Below are 16,719 nucleotides of genomic sequence, written 5' to 3' on the forward strand. Positions count from 1 at the left end.
TGTGGCAGAATGTATTGTAACCCAGATGTCATGATAAGATTCATTTCATAGTTGCTTCCAGTATAAGACCTCTTGCACACGACCGAGTTTGGGCCGTGAAAAACGGTCCGTGTGTCTGACGGACTTCACGGTCTGACCGTGGTACAGGTGAACGGGACTCCTGGCATCATAGACATTTATGATGCTAGGAGTTTCTGACTCCCCGCGGAACAACTGTTCCATACTGAACAAAATGATACAGTACGGAACAGCAGTTCCGTGGGGAGGTAGAGACTCCTAACATCATAAATGTCTATGATGCCAGGAGTCCCGTTCACTTGTACCGCGGTCGGGCTGAGAAATCCAGCCGAAATTCAGATATGGTATAGCTTAGCTTTATACTAAGGGTTACTACTCATTGTTTTAATTCTATGCCAAAATAGGTCATTCTGTCTCTTGAACATGGAGTTTGGGCCCCAAATCTCCATTACCAGAATCCAAACCAAGATATTCCTGCTTTGCAAGATGGAAGAATCCAAGTAGTGACTGAACCCATCCCAGTAAAAGGTGGTATTGTTGGCATCAACTCTTTTGGATTTGGTGGCTCCAATGTCCATGTGATCCTGAGACCAAACCAGAAGACATTATCCTCTGGTGAGGGCTCCCTTCCACTTCCCCGGCTGGTTCAGATATGCGGAAGGACACAGGAGGCTGTTGAATCTTTGATAGAGAAGAGTCGAAAACTTGCCTCCGATGGGACATTTGTAAACCTGCTGAACAACATCTCTGGAATTCCCTCATCAGCCATGCCATACCGGGGATACACACTTGTGGGAACAGAAAGCGATGTAAAGGAAATTCAACAGACACAGGCATCTGGCCGACCTCTGTGGTACATCTGTTCAGGTGAGAATTGCCATCCAACTCGGTTCTCTAGGAAGGTACTGTTCGGATATTGGATTCATTTTTGCTTAGTGCCTATAATAACCAGATAGACTCCCAGTAGTGCCCAGTGATGACTAATGTGACTAAAATATAATCCTAAAGGCTATGTTCAGCTTCTATGTATCCTGTATACATAGAATCTGTATTGTTCTCTCTCAGCCGATTCTGTCAGTTCAGCTGAACTGACGGCTCGGCTGATTGCGAGTCCTGCATGACATACAGCCACCTAATATAGATCTCATCTAAGGCTTCGGTCAGATCTGCGCCAGGGCTCCGTTCCGACGTTCCGTCTGAGCTTTGCATCGAAATGGAGCCCTGAATGATACAAATGGAAACCATTGGTTTCCGTTTCCATCACCATTGATCTCAATGGTGACGGATCTGGTGCGAATGGTTTCCGTTTGTCTCCGCTGTGGAGGGGTTCCGTTGTTTTGACGAAACCAATAGTGTAGTCGATTATGCTATTGATTCAGTCGAAACGACGGAACCCTTTCACAACGGAGACAAACGGAAACGATTGGCACCGGATCCGTCACCATTGAAATCAATGGTGATGGTAACGGAAACCTCTGGCTACGTTTCGACTGAAAATTTTGTTGGAACGGAGCCCTGACGCAGATGTGAACGCAGCCTAAGTCATCAACTTAGATGTGATCGATATTAGGTGGATCCTTGGTGTCAAGAGACACGCAAGACCCGCTCTCAGCCGAGCCGTCAGTTCAGAATTGGCTGAGAGAGAACGATTTAGGATACATAAAAGCTGTAAAGTAAAGATAAATTTTAATAAAAGTCAATTAAAAAAGTGCTCAAAATCAAAAAACATATTAATTAATGATAAGAAAAAAAAAAAAACTTTCAAAGGTGTACATAGCCTTCAATTAATATTAAAACACTAGGAGCAATATCATAGAAAGCCAGATGCTGGTGATGACGTATCAGTATGTTCTATGCAGGAATGGGAACACAGTGGAAAGGAATGGGTCACAGCCTCATGAACTTGGATATATTTCGGGAGTCCATTTTACGTTCCGATGAAGCACTAAAAGGAACCGGACTGAAAGTGTCGGAACTCCTGCTTCATGCCGATGATAGCACCTTCGAGGAAACCATCCATGCCTTTGTTGGCCTGGCTGCCATTCAGGTAGGACCTCTAGATGGTATTTCCTTCATTCCTTGAACATACCAACAATGGTATTTATATTGTGTGTATATATATATATATATATATAGTATACTCGGATCGGTATGTCACATGTTTAGTCATTGCTGACTGACCTCTCATCCTACTTTTCAGATTGCTCAGATTGACATGCTCAAAGCAATGAAACTGGAACCTGATGGCATCATTGGACACTCAGTCGGAGAGTTAGCTTGTGGATATGCAGATAATTCACTGAGCCATGCAGAGGCGATACTCGCTGCTTACTGGAGGGGACGGAGTATCAAAGAGGCAAAACTCCCTCCGGGGGGAATGGCTGCAGTTGGTATGTCATCTTATAGGCCGCTAAACTTCTTTTTTTACGTTTTTCAGACCATTGTCCTAATTCTAGTAAAAGGAAATTCGTAATTTATCATTTTTCGTCAAGGGTTCGTGAGAAATTTCTCATACTGCGTATCCGCCCTGGGCGCAGCAGGATATTCTCCGTTTTTCCGCTGCAAAAATCGCAACATCTGCTATTTGTTGCGGGATTTACTTCCCCGTTGAATTTAATGGGGAAATTCGCACCAAAAAAGAAACGATTACGCAAATACAATTGACATGCTGCGGATTAAAAAACGGCACCGCAGGTCAATTTTTGAGCGTTTTTCTCCGCTTATCATTTACGCAGCTACTGTATTACGCTGCGGAGTATTTACGCTACGCGTGACCTTACCCTAAGAGTTTTATATTGCATTTGAATATATTCAATGACATGAGCTTTCCCTTACCCATTCCATTATTTCAAACTCATATCTAAGGCCTCACGCACGTGCCCGAGCCATGTCCACGAAGCCCGTACTAGGACATGCGGAGTCTACGGAATACGGAGCCTTAGACGTTCTATGTTCCGATGTATGATGTCTCCGTACAGCACTGTATTTTCCCCTAAGAGCAATATTTCTAAGGGAGAGTATCTCATATCTGTAATACGGCATGCGGAGGAACATACCGGAGGGCCCATTTGCCCAGTATGGCAGTCTGTGGGCACCGTATTACGGATTCATACAACACAAATCGGTAATATGGCTGTATAAGTGATAAGCCCCTCTCAGCGGGAACATGTTCTTGTCTCAGGTTTTGTCTCAATCTTGTTCTGGTTTTTCTTTTATAAATCTCTTTAATTGACTTAATCGTGTTGCTCAGCTCAGCGGAGATAATCACATGCTTGTTTTCTCCATAAATCTCTTGTTTTTGGGGACTTTATGTTTTAGAAATTAATATATTCACTCAATAAGATTATTGTCACTGTAAGTAATCCTGGCCAGGGAAAAAAAAATTATTCTACTGATCCAATGAAGTTACTTCAGTGGCTGCAATTTGACTATAGTATGGTCAGAACATCCCAAAGGAACTAGCAGGTTATCAACCCACATGGAAATTGTACTGATCCTGAGTTACAGCCTATTATATTCCAGAGCTGCATTCACAATTCTGCTGGTTGTAATTGGAAACTGAAGGAGCGGGTAGGGTGGTATAGTAGACTGGTACCAAACTTCAAAGTGGCAATTATAATTCTGAAATCAGGACTTGGTTGATGGCCATTTTAATCACCTATCTGCCCCTTCCAGGGTCGGTATTGCTGCATGGTATTTGCCTGTTTATGACCCTGCAGATGACATTGCATTGGCTATTATCTTTATGTTTTAGTAAATACTTTCGTCCCCTATGAAATAATTATTCTGGAGCATCTTTTCTTAAACCACTTCATTGCGCCGCCCCTCTATTATTCCTCCTGGAAATATCTGAATAAATTGACAAATGGATGTCACCATTATCCTTGTCAATGGGGCATATCACTATACAGTCTGATACGGTCAATATAGTGCTGACATGGGCAGAGTGTGTGGACACATTTTCTTTGGATGAAGGAAATGGTAACGCCCAGTTGCCAATTTATTTATCTATTGACAGGAGGTATAACAGAGGAATGGCATAACCCAGAGCTCTAAAAAAAAGCTGCTTCAGAATTGTTATTTCATGAGGACTACAAGTATTTACTAACACAGACATGTCAATAAAACTGACCAGTCCTCTTTAATGTATAGACTATAAATTCCATTTCTCAATCAAACTCTACATTTTGTTTGATTTTTATTGATTTGGAACAATTTTTTCCTTGATCCTTGTTTGAGCAAATATGGTGATTCTCCGGCAATCAGATATTGTAATATTGACTGATTTACTCTTGTCAGGGCTTACGTGGGAGGAATGTAAAATTCAGTGCCCGGAGGGAGTGGTGCCGGCTTGCCATAACTCTGAGGATACAGTCACTATATCCGGCCCTCAGGTAATACTCCTGTCGCCATTCACTCCTGGTCAAGGCTGGCCTACCGCTACAGACAGCTGAACTTTATTATGGTATTTGTAGCTTTTATTTTTCGTTTTACTAGGATTCTGTGCGAGACTTTGTTGCAAAACTGAAAAAAGACGGGGTCTTTGCCAAAGAAGTACAGAGTGCGGGAGTAGCATTTCACTCTTACTACATGGCATCTATTGGTCCATGCCTTCTCAATGCCCTGAAGAAAGTAAGTCATCTACGTATTTTATTTTTTCCTATGTATTTGCTGAAGGCGGGAGCAGGGACCCCTGTTTATGGGATATGTAGGGGTATTAGAGGTTGGCCCTGCAATGACCACACGGTGGATTTTGCGTGGCGGGTCCTGCTGCAAAATCCGCCGCTTAACTATTCCTGCAAATAACAAATACAGACAAGATCATCATGGGCCTCCCATGCCCAGTGGGCCGTACCATCTGTCCAGGTTTGCCTGGCGCTGACCCTGGCCCTGACCACATCAGTTGCTCAACGTTACATCATTAACGTCTATAAACTTGCATGGCTCCAGAGTTGCCGACCTCCACTTCAGTCATTTCTGGACAACTGAGCTAAAAATCACGGACAGACCAAAATTTTTAAGGCCACATTACAAAATCATTGCCTGTGCAGTGTGCTAGGACTGACTCACCAATCACATTCCCATGCTAAATTATCGCGGGAAAGCTGAATGCAGGGCTGTGATTGGTGAGTCCGACTCACTCACCACTCACTCCACCCACCGATACCGCTCCCCGCTCTGCCTGACGTCACTCACATTTAGGAGCAGAAGGAGGGCGGACGGAGCCAAGTGAATGATGTGGCGCGGTCTGAGTGAGGTCGGTGCCGGTCCGGGAGCGGACTAGTCCACTCACCTGACCTCACGTCACTGATGTGAGGTCAGGAGACTCAGTACAGGTGACTGGACTGGTCCACTCCCAGCACCGACCTCACTCAGACCGTCATTCACTTGACTCCGTCCGCCCTCCTCCTGCTCCTAAATGCATTTTACTCTTCCCTTGTTTGCACTGCGCATGTACATTTTGGCGCATGTGCAGCACAATGTTTTGGGGGATGGGGAATAAATCCTGGACAGTGTTTTTTTCTACCAGACACTACAGACTGCAGAAAAAACACCTGTTTTTTGCGGACTGTTCATAGATTTACAGACGGTTGGCAACCCTGCATGGCTCTTAGCCAGGCCATCATATGGTCTATATATCATGTAGGTCCAACAATATTTGAATTTTAGAATATACCCCACCCATTATATCAGTAACTACTGTAGATGTAAGATGAGGTCAGTCCTTCTATACTAAAATGACTAATTAATAAATATCTTCCAATTTCTAAATGGTACATTTTATTATAATCCTCTTTATATTGGTGTTTGATTTGCATTGATATTTCCCTTCAGGTCATAACGGTTCCTAAGCGGCGTTCCCATCGCTGGATCAGCACATCCTTACCGCAGGCTCAGTGGCGGAGTGACCTTGCTCAGTTCTCTTCAGCAGAATACCATGTTAATAATTTAGTCAGTCCCGTCTTATTCCAGGAGGGCTTGCAGAGCATCCCAGAAAATGCAGTGGTGGTGGAGATTGCCCCCCATGGCCTTCTTCAGGTTGGTATAAGTAGATTAACCATTACCTGCGGTGGAGTCCTGCAATACTCATTTCCAGCTCGTTCATTCCCTATCCTCCAGTATAAACGACATGACAATTTTTATTATTTTCTATCGGATATTGACAGCGAGGTTGCAGCTAATTTTACAGCGGCACTTCTTATGCATTCAGTATTGGCAAACTATGAAAACTAGTTCACAAGTATTCTGTATGCCACCGGTTACATCGAAGAGGTTATCCAGGCTTATGTAAATGAAGTGAAATCATTATAAGCTTATTTTCGAATATATATTCTTTAATACCTCACAAATGTCAAGACCAATGCTTGCTTTCAGTGAATGGGAACATTATTGACATCCAGCTAAGAGTTTGTTACAATTGTATCCAGTATAGACAATTGCTAGACACCCTGGACTTTCGGCGGATACATTTTACCTGTAGTGATATTTTTTTTGCGAATTATCTGGGCAGGACAGATTGGTGTTGCTGATGTATTTAGCTCAGAGTGGGTGCCTAGTCTGGAAACAAGTGAAGCAAAACCAGCTGCGTGATCAGGACTAGTTCAGAACAGACTTTCAACCTCTGGATATAATTAAGAGTGTTCCTATCATCTAACAGCAAGCAGAGATCTTGAAAATGGTGAGCACTGGATGTATCAGAAAGTTGAAACATCTTTTCATAATGGTGCAATTGCATTTAAAAAAAAGCCATTGTGACCTCTAGTGGCAGATCTCTGGTACTACAATATACATATATACATTATAACTAAGCGGGTGTTTTTTGTTTACCGCGACATCTGTTGTTGAAACGTGCAGTTTTTATGGAAGTTTTTTTTTAAACAAACACAGGAGTGGATGCAAAAGAGAGTAGAAATGTCCGTCTCTCCTTTATCATTTTCTTTTTGGATCCACTCCTGTGTTTGGTTAAAAAAAATTCCAACAAAAACGGTCACAAAAACTTTTTGCGTGATTCCAGCCGTAATGTTTAATGACGCGTTTTAAAGATATTTAGTGATGATCGCCTGTCTTTATTTTTAATATTCCATATCCTCATATCCAGGCAATCTTGCGGCGAAGTTTGAAGCCGACCAACACAATCCTCCCGCTAATGAAAAAAGGACATAGTAACAATCTGGAATTTTTCCTTACAAATATTGGAAAAATCTATTTGAATGGGTACGAAAAGTTTCTTTTGTAATGCAGTTTATTTTTTCGTAAATTTGCTCTTTTGAGAATAATCATTCATAAGGCCGATAGGAAAAGTGGGCACAATAGCAAAAACTAAACTGGCGCTGGATCACACTAATATGGCCATCTCCTTGGTACAGGAGCTTATTCATCGCTCTTGTCCACCCATATTCCTTCTCATCCCTTGCGGGCGAGAAGCACAATGATCCTTTGGCCACATTCACACGGCAGTATTTTTGGTCAACATTTGTAAGCCGGAGTGGCACATAAATACTGCCCAAAATACGCAAGTTTGAAAGTTGCCCTAGACCGACTAGGCCATACAATCCTGTAGGGTATAAGGATGAGGCCCATAGTAGCCCCAGGCTGCCTCTATGGTACATACGCCCTTGGTAAAGCTATAGTATGTGATTTCCGCACGTAATACTGACCAAAATACGCAAGTTTGAAAGTCGCCCTAGACCGACTAGGCCGTGCAATCCTGTAGGGTATAAGGATGAGGCCTATAGTAGCCTCAGGCTGCCTCTATGGTACATACGCCCTTGGTAAAGCTATAGTATGTGATTTCCGCACGTAATACTGACCAAAATACGCAAGTTTGAAAGTCGCCCTAGACCGACTAGGCCGTGCAATCATGTAGGGTATAAGGATGAGGCCTATAGTAGCCTCAGGCTTCCTCTATGGTACATACGCCCTTGGTAAAGCTATAGTATGTGATTTCCGCACGTAATACTGACCAAAATACGTAAGTTTGAAAGTCGCCCTAGACCGACTAGGCCGTGCAATCCTGTAGGGTATAAGGATGAGGCCTATAGTAGCCTCAGGCTGCCTCTATAGTACATACGACCTTGGTAAAGCTATAGTATGTGATTTCCGCACGTAATACTGACCAAAATACGCAAGTTTGAAAGTCGCCCTAGACCGACTAGGCCGTGCAATCCTGTAGGGTATAAGGATGAGGCCTATAGTAGCCTCAGGCTGCCTCTATAGTACATACGACCTTGGTAAAGCTATAGTATGTGATTTCCGCACGTAATACTGACCAAAATACGCAAGTTTGAAAGTCGCCCTAGACCGACTAGGCCGTACAATCCTGTAGGGTATAAGGATGAGGCCCATAGTAGCCCCAGGCTGCCTCTATAGTACATACGCCCTTGGTACAGCTATAGTATGTGATTTCCAATGTTCTGTCGTCGTTGTATCATGTCTGCTCCTTCTCTACAGAATCAATGTTCACTGTAATAACATCTACCCGCCCGTTGAATATCCTGTTCCTGCTGGAACCCCCCTCATCTCCCCTCTCATTCAGTGGGATCATAGCCAGACATGGGATGTTCCCACACCTGAAGATTTCCTTGCTGGTTCAGGGGGGTCTACATCATCGACAGTCTATAAAATAGGTAACGTACACCGATTACTTAAAGCTCAAATCTCCAGTCATTTTAAAAATGGAGGTCATTGCATAAATAACAATTCCATAATCTACTGTTACTACTGAAAATGCTGCTGTTCCAATAATAACCTACAGGGCGGCAGGGGTTTCAAATTCCTTCTTGTTGCCCTGCAGGGTCTGTGCGTGTAATATGGGTATTGTATAGGACGGATGGCGGTCATGGCGATGCACCAATGGAATATTCTGCTGAAAGCTTCTACGGGGCGATCACTGGGAATGTGGAATTCCCGGGAGAATTTCAGCTTATTGTTAGAACTTCTCTTCAGTTAGGGAACCCTTTTTGAATCATAAACTTTATGGGTAATTGTTATTTATGCAATCTTTATAATGTCTTCAAATTTGAACTTTTAGGCTACATGCACATCGTGAGGTTTTTTAATGCGCTTTTCGGTGCGGTTTTCACATTTTGATGCGGAAATCGTTGTGTTTTCATGTTTTTAGTGCGTTTTTCCTTACAACTAGTCAGATACAATTAGCAAGCAGAATACCGAAGATAAATGTTGCGGGTTTTAACTCCCCATTGAACCCGCAACAGAAAGACAGCGATTCCGGAACATAATTTGACATGATGCGGATGAAAAAAAAAAACGCACCACAGGTCAATTTATGAACATTTTTTCGGCGGGTTTTTGTTTAAATCTCATCCACTCAGCTGGAACTGTATTACGCTGCGAATTTTCAACAATGAAATCTGTTGCGGCAAATCTTCAGTATTTACGCTACGTGTGAACCCGGCCTTAATGTTGTTGTTATTTATGACTTGTGCTGTTTCTTATTTGTGCTGTTTCTTATTTGTGTTCTTTTCTGCCGTTACTATTGTCATTTTCTTTTCTGTTTCAGATATGAGCCCAGATTCTCCAGATATTTTTATGAGCGGACATTGTATTGATGGTCGGGTCCTGTACCCAGCTACTGGCTATTTAGTTTTGGCATGGAAAACATTAGCCAGATCCTTGGGTGTAGTTATGGAGCAGACGCCTGTCTTATTTGAAGATATTACAATTGACAGAGCAACAATTCTCCCCAAAACAGGTGACTTCTACGCAGAACGTTATATCACCGTCCACTGATACAGTGAATGTGACGCTGTGATTATGTATATGTCTACTCCTGACTCCTGACTATAAGGGTATGTTCACACGGCCAAATTACGGACGTAATTCGGGTGTTTTACGCCTGGAATTACGTCCGAAATTACGGCTTGAATGCGTTGACAAACATCTGCCCATTGAAAGCAATGGGCTGACGTTTGTCTGTTCACACGAGGCGTATATTTACGCGTCGCTGTCAAAAGACGGCGCGTAAATAGACGCCCGCGCCAAAGAAGTGTCCTGTCACTTCTTGGGACGTAATTGGAGCCGTTATTCATTGACTCCAATGAAAAGCAGCGCCAATTACGTCCGTAATGGACGCGGCGTTCAAGCGCCTGCACATGCCGTTACGGCTGAAATGACGGGGCTGTTTTCTCCTGAAAACAGCCCCGTAATTTCGTCCGTTACAGACGCTGTAGTGTGAACATACCCTAATAATAATCTGGGAGATTTGACTTTCAGACTTTAGGAAAGCTGATTGACAACCACTTTATGGTAGCCATGCTGTTATGGAAGCCATGCTATTATGGAAGCCTTGCTGGTATGGTAGCCACGCTGTTATGGAAGCCACACTGTTATGGAAGCCATGCTGTTATGAAAGCCACGCTGTTATGGTAGCCACGCTGTTATGGTAGCCACGCTGTTATGGAAGCCACGCTGTTATGGAAGCCACGCTGTTATGGTAGCCACGCTGTTATGGAAGCCACGCTGTTATGGTAGCCACGCTGTTATGGTAGCCACACTGTTATGGAAGCCACGCTGTTATGGAAGCCACGCTGTTATGGAAGCCACGCTGTTATGGTAGCCACGCTGTTATGGAAGCCACGCTGTTATGGTAGCCACGCTGTTATGGTAGCCACACTGTTATGGAAGCCACGCTGTTATGGACGCCACGCTGTTATGGTAGCCACGCTGTTATGGAAGCCACGCTGTTATGGTAGCCACGCTGTTATGGAAGCCACGCTGTTATGATAGCCACGCTGTTATGGTAGCCACGCTGTTATGGAAGCCACGCTGTTATGGTAGCCACGCTGTTATGGAAGCCACGCTGTTATGGTAGCCACGCTGTTATGGAAGCCTTGCTGTTATGGATGCCTTGCTGTTATGGAAGCCACGCTGTTATGGTAGCCACGCTGTTATGGAAGCCTTGCTGTTATGGATGCCTTGCTGTTATGGTAGCCATGCTGTTATGGAAGCCTTGCTGTTATGGATGCCTTGCTGTTATGGTAGCCACGCTGTTATGGATGCCATGCTGTTATGGTAGCCATGCTGTTATGGAAGCAATGCTGTTATGGAAGCCACGCTGTTATGGAAGCCACGCTGTTATGGTAGCCACGCTGTTATGGTAGCCACGCTGTTATGGAAGCCACGCTGTTATGGTAGCCACGCTGTTATGGTAGACACGCTGTTATGGTAACCACGCTGTTATGGAAGCCACGCTGTTATGGAAGCCACGCTGTTATGGAAGCCACGCTGTTATGGTAGCCACGCTGTTATGGTAGCCACGCTGTTATGGAAGCCACGCTGTTATGGTAGCCACGCTGTTATGGAAGCCACGCTGTTATGGTAGCCACGCTGTTATGGTAGCCACGCTGTTATGGAAGCCACGCTGTTATGGTAGCCACGCTGTTATGGAAGCCTTGCTGTTATGGATGCCTTGCTGTTATGGATGCTTTGCTGTTATGGTAGCCACGCTGTTATGGTAGCCATGCTGTTATGGAAGCCACGCTGTTACGGTAGCCATGCTGTTATGGTAGCCATGCTGTTATGGAAGCCACGCTGTTACGGTAGCCATGCTGTTATGGTAGCCATGCTGTTATGGTAGCCATGCTGGTTGTTCTCAGAAACAGATATAACTAAGAAACAACTACATTAAATGCTATTTTATCTTCTGCTATATAGATGTAGTACCATATACTGCAGTTTCACTTCTAGGCATCCATATACACAATCTGTATATTACAAAGATCTCCTCACATTGGCATTATTTCCGCCTGGGCAGCATTTGATTCCAGGATGTTCTCTGTCCGTACTACAACTTTAGTCTTGGTAGGCAGAGTCGTTGTTTTCCATCACCCGGGGCAAAGATTCAATTCACTATCATAGTTCTGTATCTAAATACCCTGGCAAAGTGGTGCCCCCTGCATATAACAGGGACATGCACTGCCAGCCCCCACTAGCTATACCCATATTGGTTGGAGCTACTAAATCATTTTGTTTTCTATTGATTATTACTGTCCTGCTTGTAAATAATGATATTTAAAGTCAATTTAATAACATTACTAACAAGTTTTCTTTGCCTTGTCTCTGAAGGAGTTGTCCAGCTGGAGGTTCGTCTCATGCCGGCATCAAAACGGTTTGAAGTCTCCGAAAACGGCAATCTGGCGGCTAGCGGTAGGTTGACTGGTGACATAATAAACATTGATAAATTAAGATCAAAGTGTGGGTTCACATTTGCTTAGATAACAATTCTATAATATACTTGTATTATATAAATCACTCCTTTTACAAGCAGGGCAGTCAGACTCTGCACCACTGCCCTGTGAATCCATTAGCAGAATACAGACTGCCATGTACTGTGTCTTATGGACCTGAAGACACTGGATGATATAAAACACCCTGCGTCTACTGCAGGAAGCCTGGGATGGAGTTGCTATTTAAGCAATTACCTGATACAACTACATGTTATATATTAATATATTACATTTCCATCACTTTCATTTCCAGGAAAAATTTCCATCATGGAAGAAAATAATCTAAGTGAATTCCGTAAACAGCTGACAGACACCGCCATTGAAAGCAAAAAGGCAGAGAATATCCTGTTGTCAGACAAAGATGTGTACAAAGAGTTGCGTCTGCGAGGATACGACTACGGACCAACCTTCCAAGGAATTATTGAGTCCAATAGCAAAGGTGAGTTATGGCCAGGGCTGGATTTACCATAGAAAGGAGGGCAAATCCGTAATGTAAGGACTCTGTTCCTCCTGGTTCCATCACTAAAGATCCCACTGAACCCATTTCCTATAAATAAAAATAATTATTACAGTGAAAATGTGAAATTCCTTTAATCGAACATCTGATAATCCAGAAAGTCTAATAACCCAGCGCTATAATAATAAAGCTAGTTCAAGTCTATGAGAACCTTTGTGTGACTTTCATTGAGAGACGCTGTAGGATTGGGGCGGTCATAATGTGGATCACGTGACCAAAGGGCGGCCTAAAACGGGGCGGCTAAATGTTAAATAGAGTGCCCGGTAAGCGAAAACACGTCACTACCTTTCACCTAATAAAACGGGAGGATGGTGGAAAAAACTCCCATTCACTAGGTGGAATTTTTTTTTTGCCGGTGTGCTTCTTTAAGTTAATTTATTTGGTTTCATAGGTGAAATGGGGAAGCTGCTGTGGACGGAGAACTGGGTGACCTTCCTGGATAGTATGCTGCAGATGCTGGTTTTAGGCATAAGTGGTCGCAGCCTCCGCTTACCCACAAGGATCCAGTCTGTTCATATTGACCCTACAACACACGAGGAACGGCTATGTTTGTGTTCAGATGACAAAAAAGGTAAAATACATGTCTTATATTATCCTTGGATAATCTTCCTTACCAGACTATACATAGCAATGGCCACTTGAAGATCTCCTGGTATTTCGACAAACAACAGCTAAACTGCTGTCTGTTTCTAATGGCAACCAGCAGAGTTTTGAAAGTAAGTGTGTATATGAATAGAGAGTAGGTAAAGATAGCAGAGATAGAATAAGCTGTTGGCTGGTATATCATCAGTATAGATTTTATCCAAAGCTGGACATTAAAGGGATTGTGCCATCTGGGTAACCCCTTTCTATATGTCTTATTAGGATGTCATAGAGGGGGCTTTTTCGGGAACCCAATCTATAAGCCAGACCTTGGTCCACTGCAAAATGTTACCACCCATTCTGGCAGACTCAACATGTATTAAATGGTCAGCCATTCATTTTAACGGGTTCCATGTCAGACAACATTTCCAGGGAAAAACTTCCCCAGCAAAAGTAGCTGATCACCAGGGGATCGAAAAGCTGGACCCGTGGCGATCAGTTGATCGCCGCAAGTAGGGGTTGTCAAGATGGGGCAACACCTTTAAGTGCCCAACCTTTGGGTTGCTGTGGACGGAGAACTGGGTGACCTTCCTGGATAATATGCTGCAGATGCTGGTTTTAGGCATAAGTGGTCGCAGCCTCCGCTTACCCACAAGGATCCAGTCTATTCACATTGACCCTACAACACATGAGGAACGTCTATGTTGGTGTTCAGATGACAACATTTCCAGTGAAAAACTTCCCCTGGCAATAGCAGCTGATCACCAGGGGATCGAAAAGCTGGACCCGTGGCGATCAGTTGATCGCCGCAAGAATGGGTTGTCAAGATGGGGCAACACCTTTAAGTACCTAACCTTGCTTAAAAAATGTATTTAACCCCCTGTCTACCCTACCCTTGGCTTGTGTGTCTAGATGATACAGGACTCTAATGCATTATGGTGTCGCAGGCCATGTCTTCTAAAGAAAAAGATGAACTGACCCAAATTGTAAATCCTACATACATTCACAAAACATACAGTGAATGAACGAGAAATGCCCAAAAAGTCATAAAGGGCACAACCCAGACATCATATTGGCCTGTACGGTACTACATTAACCCTTCTCCTATGTGCACAGTCTGTTTTACTGAACATACATCTTATTATTTCAGCTATTCCCGTTGGTGTCAACAAATGCTTAGAAAAAATTACATCTGGAGGGGTTCAGATATCTGGTCTCCATGCCACCACAGCGCCACGGCGCCAACAGCAGCAAACGCCACCTACCCTGGAGTGTTTTGTCTTTACCCCTTACTTTGAAGATGATTGTCTACGAGGGGACAATGACCTTCATTCTCTTCTAGAGCAATGCACAGGTACCGATCTATACAGTTACTAGATTATTAGAGTTTATATAGGTAAGGCTTCGTTCACATCTGCGTCGGGGCTCCGTTCATGGGTTCCGTTGGTCCTTTCCATCAGGGGAACCCATGAACAGAATGCAAACTGAAACTGACGGAAAGGTCTGACGGAACCGATGAACGGAGTCGCGACGAAGATGTGAACGAAGCCATATATATATATCCATCAGTCCTTGTAATGAATATTTTATGTATCACAATGTCTATCAGATTGTAGTATTTCCTGACAAGTGGGTGGCTGGGATTCCAAAAACATGAGGTCGGAGAATTTAGATCCCCTCCTATATCCTGAGTGACCGGGGCGCTGGCACTCATTCGTTCATTGCATAGGTATCAAGTCATAGAAATCCTAATCTGAATTCAATGAAAAGGTGGTCACAATGGGGGCAGGACCAAGACATCGGTGCGGGTTTCAGCTCCTAGACCCCAACCAGATTGATATCTAACATGATGTTTTTTCGTTCCTAATTAATATGTAGAGTCTTGTTGGCTTCAAAGCTAAAGCGTCACATTGTTTCCTTGCAGATAAGATCTGTGAACTGGAGTCAAAGGTGGTCCAGCACGGATTACAACTCCACATTCCTGGAATCAAAGCTGCAAGAAGAGCTCAAAGGAACAAAAAAATGAGCACTTCTCCGGACCACGGTCTCCTGCATGTCCTCACCGAGATCTGTAACCTTGAGTTAAATGGCAACCTGCACTCTGAACTAGAAGAAACTCTGACACAGAAGAACAATCAGCTCAGGGATGATCCTCTTCTGAATGGGTTGCTCACGTCCCCTAAATTGAAAACGTGTCTGGATACAGTCCTGGAGAACAGCAATCCACATAAAATGAAGATTATTGAAGTACGTCTTTGAATATCAGCAGTCTACATAAAAAATAACACAGAGTAGGGCTGGGCGGTCATGACCGAAATCAAAATCACGATTAATTGAACATGTAACCTCGATTACGATTATTGACCGATTATTTAGGCCACACCCCTTTTTGCATACCACGTCCCCTATTTGAATCTACACCATTGGATTAATTTTTATTCCCTGAGCCTGCTGTAAACTACTGTATATAATATACTCCCTGACACAGCCCCACACAGTATATTGCCCCCATAGTGCTCCCCACACAGTATAATGCCCCATAGCTGCCCCCACACAGTATAATGCCCCTATAACTTCCCCCACACAGTATAATGCCCCATAGCACCTCCCACACAGTATAATGCCCCATAGCTGCCCCACACAGTATACACAGTATAATGCCCCCATAGCTGCCCTCCACACAGTATAATGCCCCCATAACTGCCCTCGACACAGTATAATGCCCCCATAACTGCCCTCCACACAGTATAATGCCCCCATAACTGCCCTCCACACAGTATAATGCCCCCATAACTGCCCTCCACACAGTATAATGCCCCCATAACTGCCCTCCACACAGTATTTTGCCCCTATAACTTCCCCCACACAGTATAATGCCCCCATAACTGCCCTCCGCACAGTATAATGCCCCCATAGCTGGCTGCCACCACACCGTATAATACCCCCCATAACTGTCCTCCACACCGTATAATGCCTCCATAACTGCCTCCCCAGTATAATGCCTCCATAACTGCCCCCCCCACAGTATAATGCCCCCATAGCTGCCTCTACATATTACAATGCCCCCATAACTGCCTTCCATGTAGTATAATTCTCCAATAGCTGCCCTCACACAGTATAATTCCCCCATAACTGCCCCTCATAGCTGCACTCCACACAGTATAAAGTCCCCCATAGCTGCCCCCACGCTGTATAATGCCCCCACAGCTGCTCCCAATAGTGCCTGATCAAAATAATAATATACATACTCACCTAACCCCATTCCAGCGACTAATCGATGAGATCCCTCTGCTCCTCTGGTCTGTGCGGAACAGCACAGACCGGCGCGATGACGTCACTGCCTCGCGTCCGGCGATA

The 16,719-nt window shown here is 44.0% G+C and overlaps 1 protein-coding gene across 1 annotated transcript in view; it reads left to right on the forward strand.

Annotated features, from left to right (window-relative positions):
* Positions 1–16,719, forward strand: part of FASN (fatty acid synthase) — a 65,619-nt gene that overhangs the window by 23,607 nt on the left and 25,293 nt on the right. Inside the window, exons 9-22 of the mRNA XM_075845215.1 lie at positions 423–885; positions 1,878–2,065; positions 2,219–2,408; positions 4,318–4,412; positions 4,516–4,650; positions 5,854–6,057; positions 7,118–7,233; positions 8,470–8,645; positions 9,539–9,730; positions 12,103–12,183; positions 12,517–12,702; positions 13,172–13,351; positions 14,513–14,716; positions 15,287–15,609. Of these exons, the coding sequence (XP_075701330.1) occupies positions 423–885; positions 1,878–2,065; positions 2,219–2,408; positions 4,318–4,412; positions 4,516–4,650; positions 5,854–6,057; positions 7,118–7,233; positions 8,470–8,645; positions 9,539–9,730; positions 12,103–12,183; positions 12,517–12,702; positions 13,172–13,351; positions 14,513–14,716; positions 15,287–15,609 (2,733 nt within the window). The remainder of the gene's footprint in view (positions 1–422; positions 886–1,877; positions 2,066–2,218; positions 2,409–4,317; positions 4,413–4,515; positions 4,651–5,853; positions 6,058–7,117; positions 7,234–8,469; positions 8,646–9,538; positions 9,731–12,102; positions 12,184–12,516; positions 12,703–13,171; positions 13,352–14,512; positions 14,717–15,286; positions 15,610–16,719) is intronic.

Source organism: Rhinoderma darwinii, chromosome 13, assembly GCF_050947455.1.
Source record: "Rhinoderma darwinii isolate aRhiDar2 chromosome 13, aRhiDar2.hap1, whole genome shotgun sequence".
Lineage (NCBI taxonomy): Eukaryota > Metazoa > Chordata > Amphibia > Anura > Rhinodermatidae > Rhinoderma > Rhinoderma darwinii.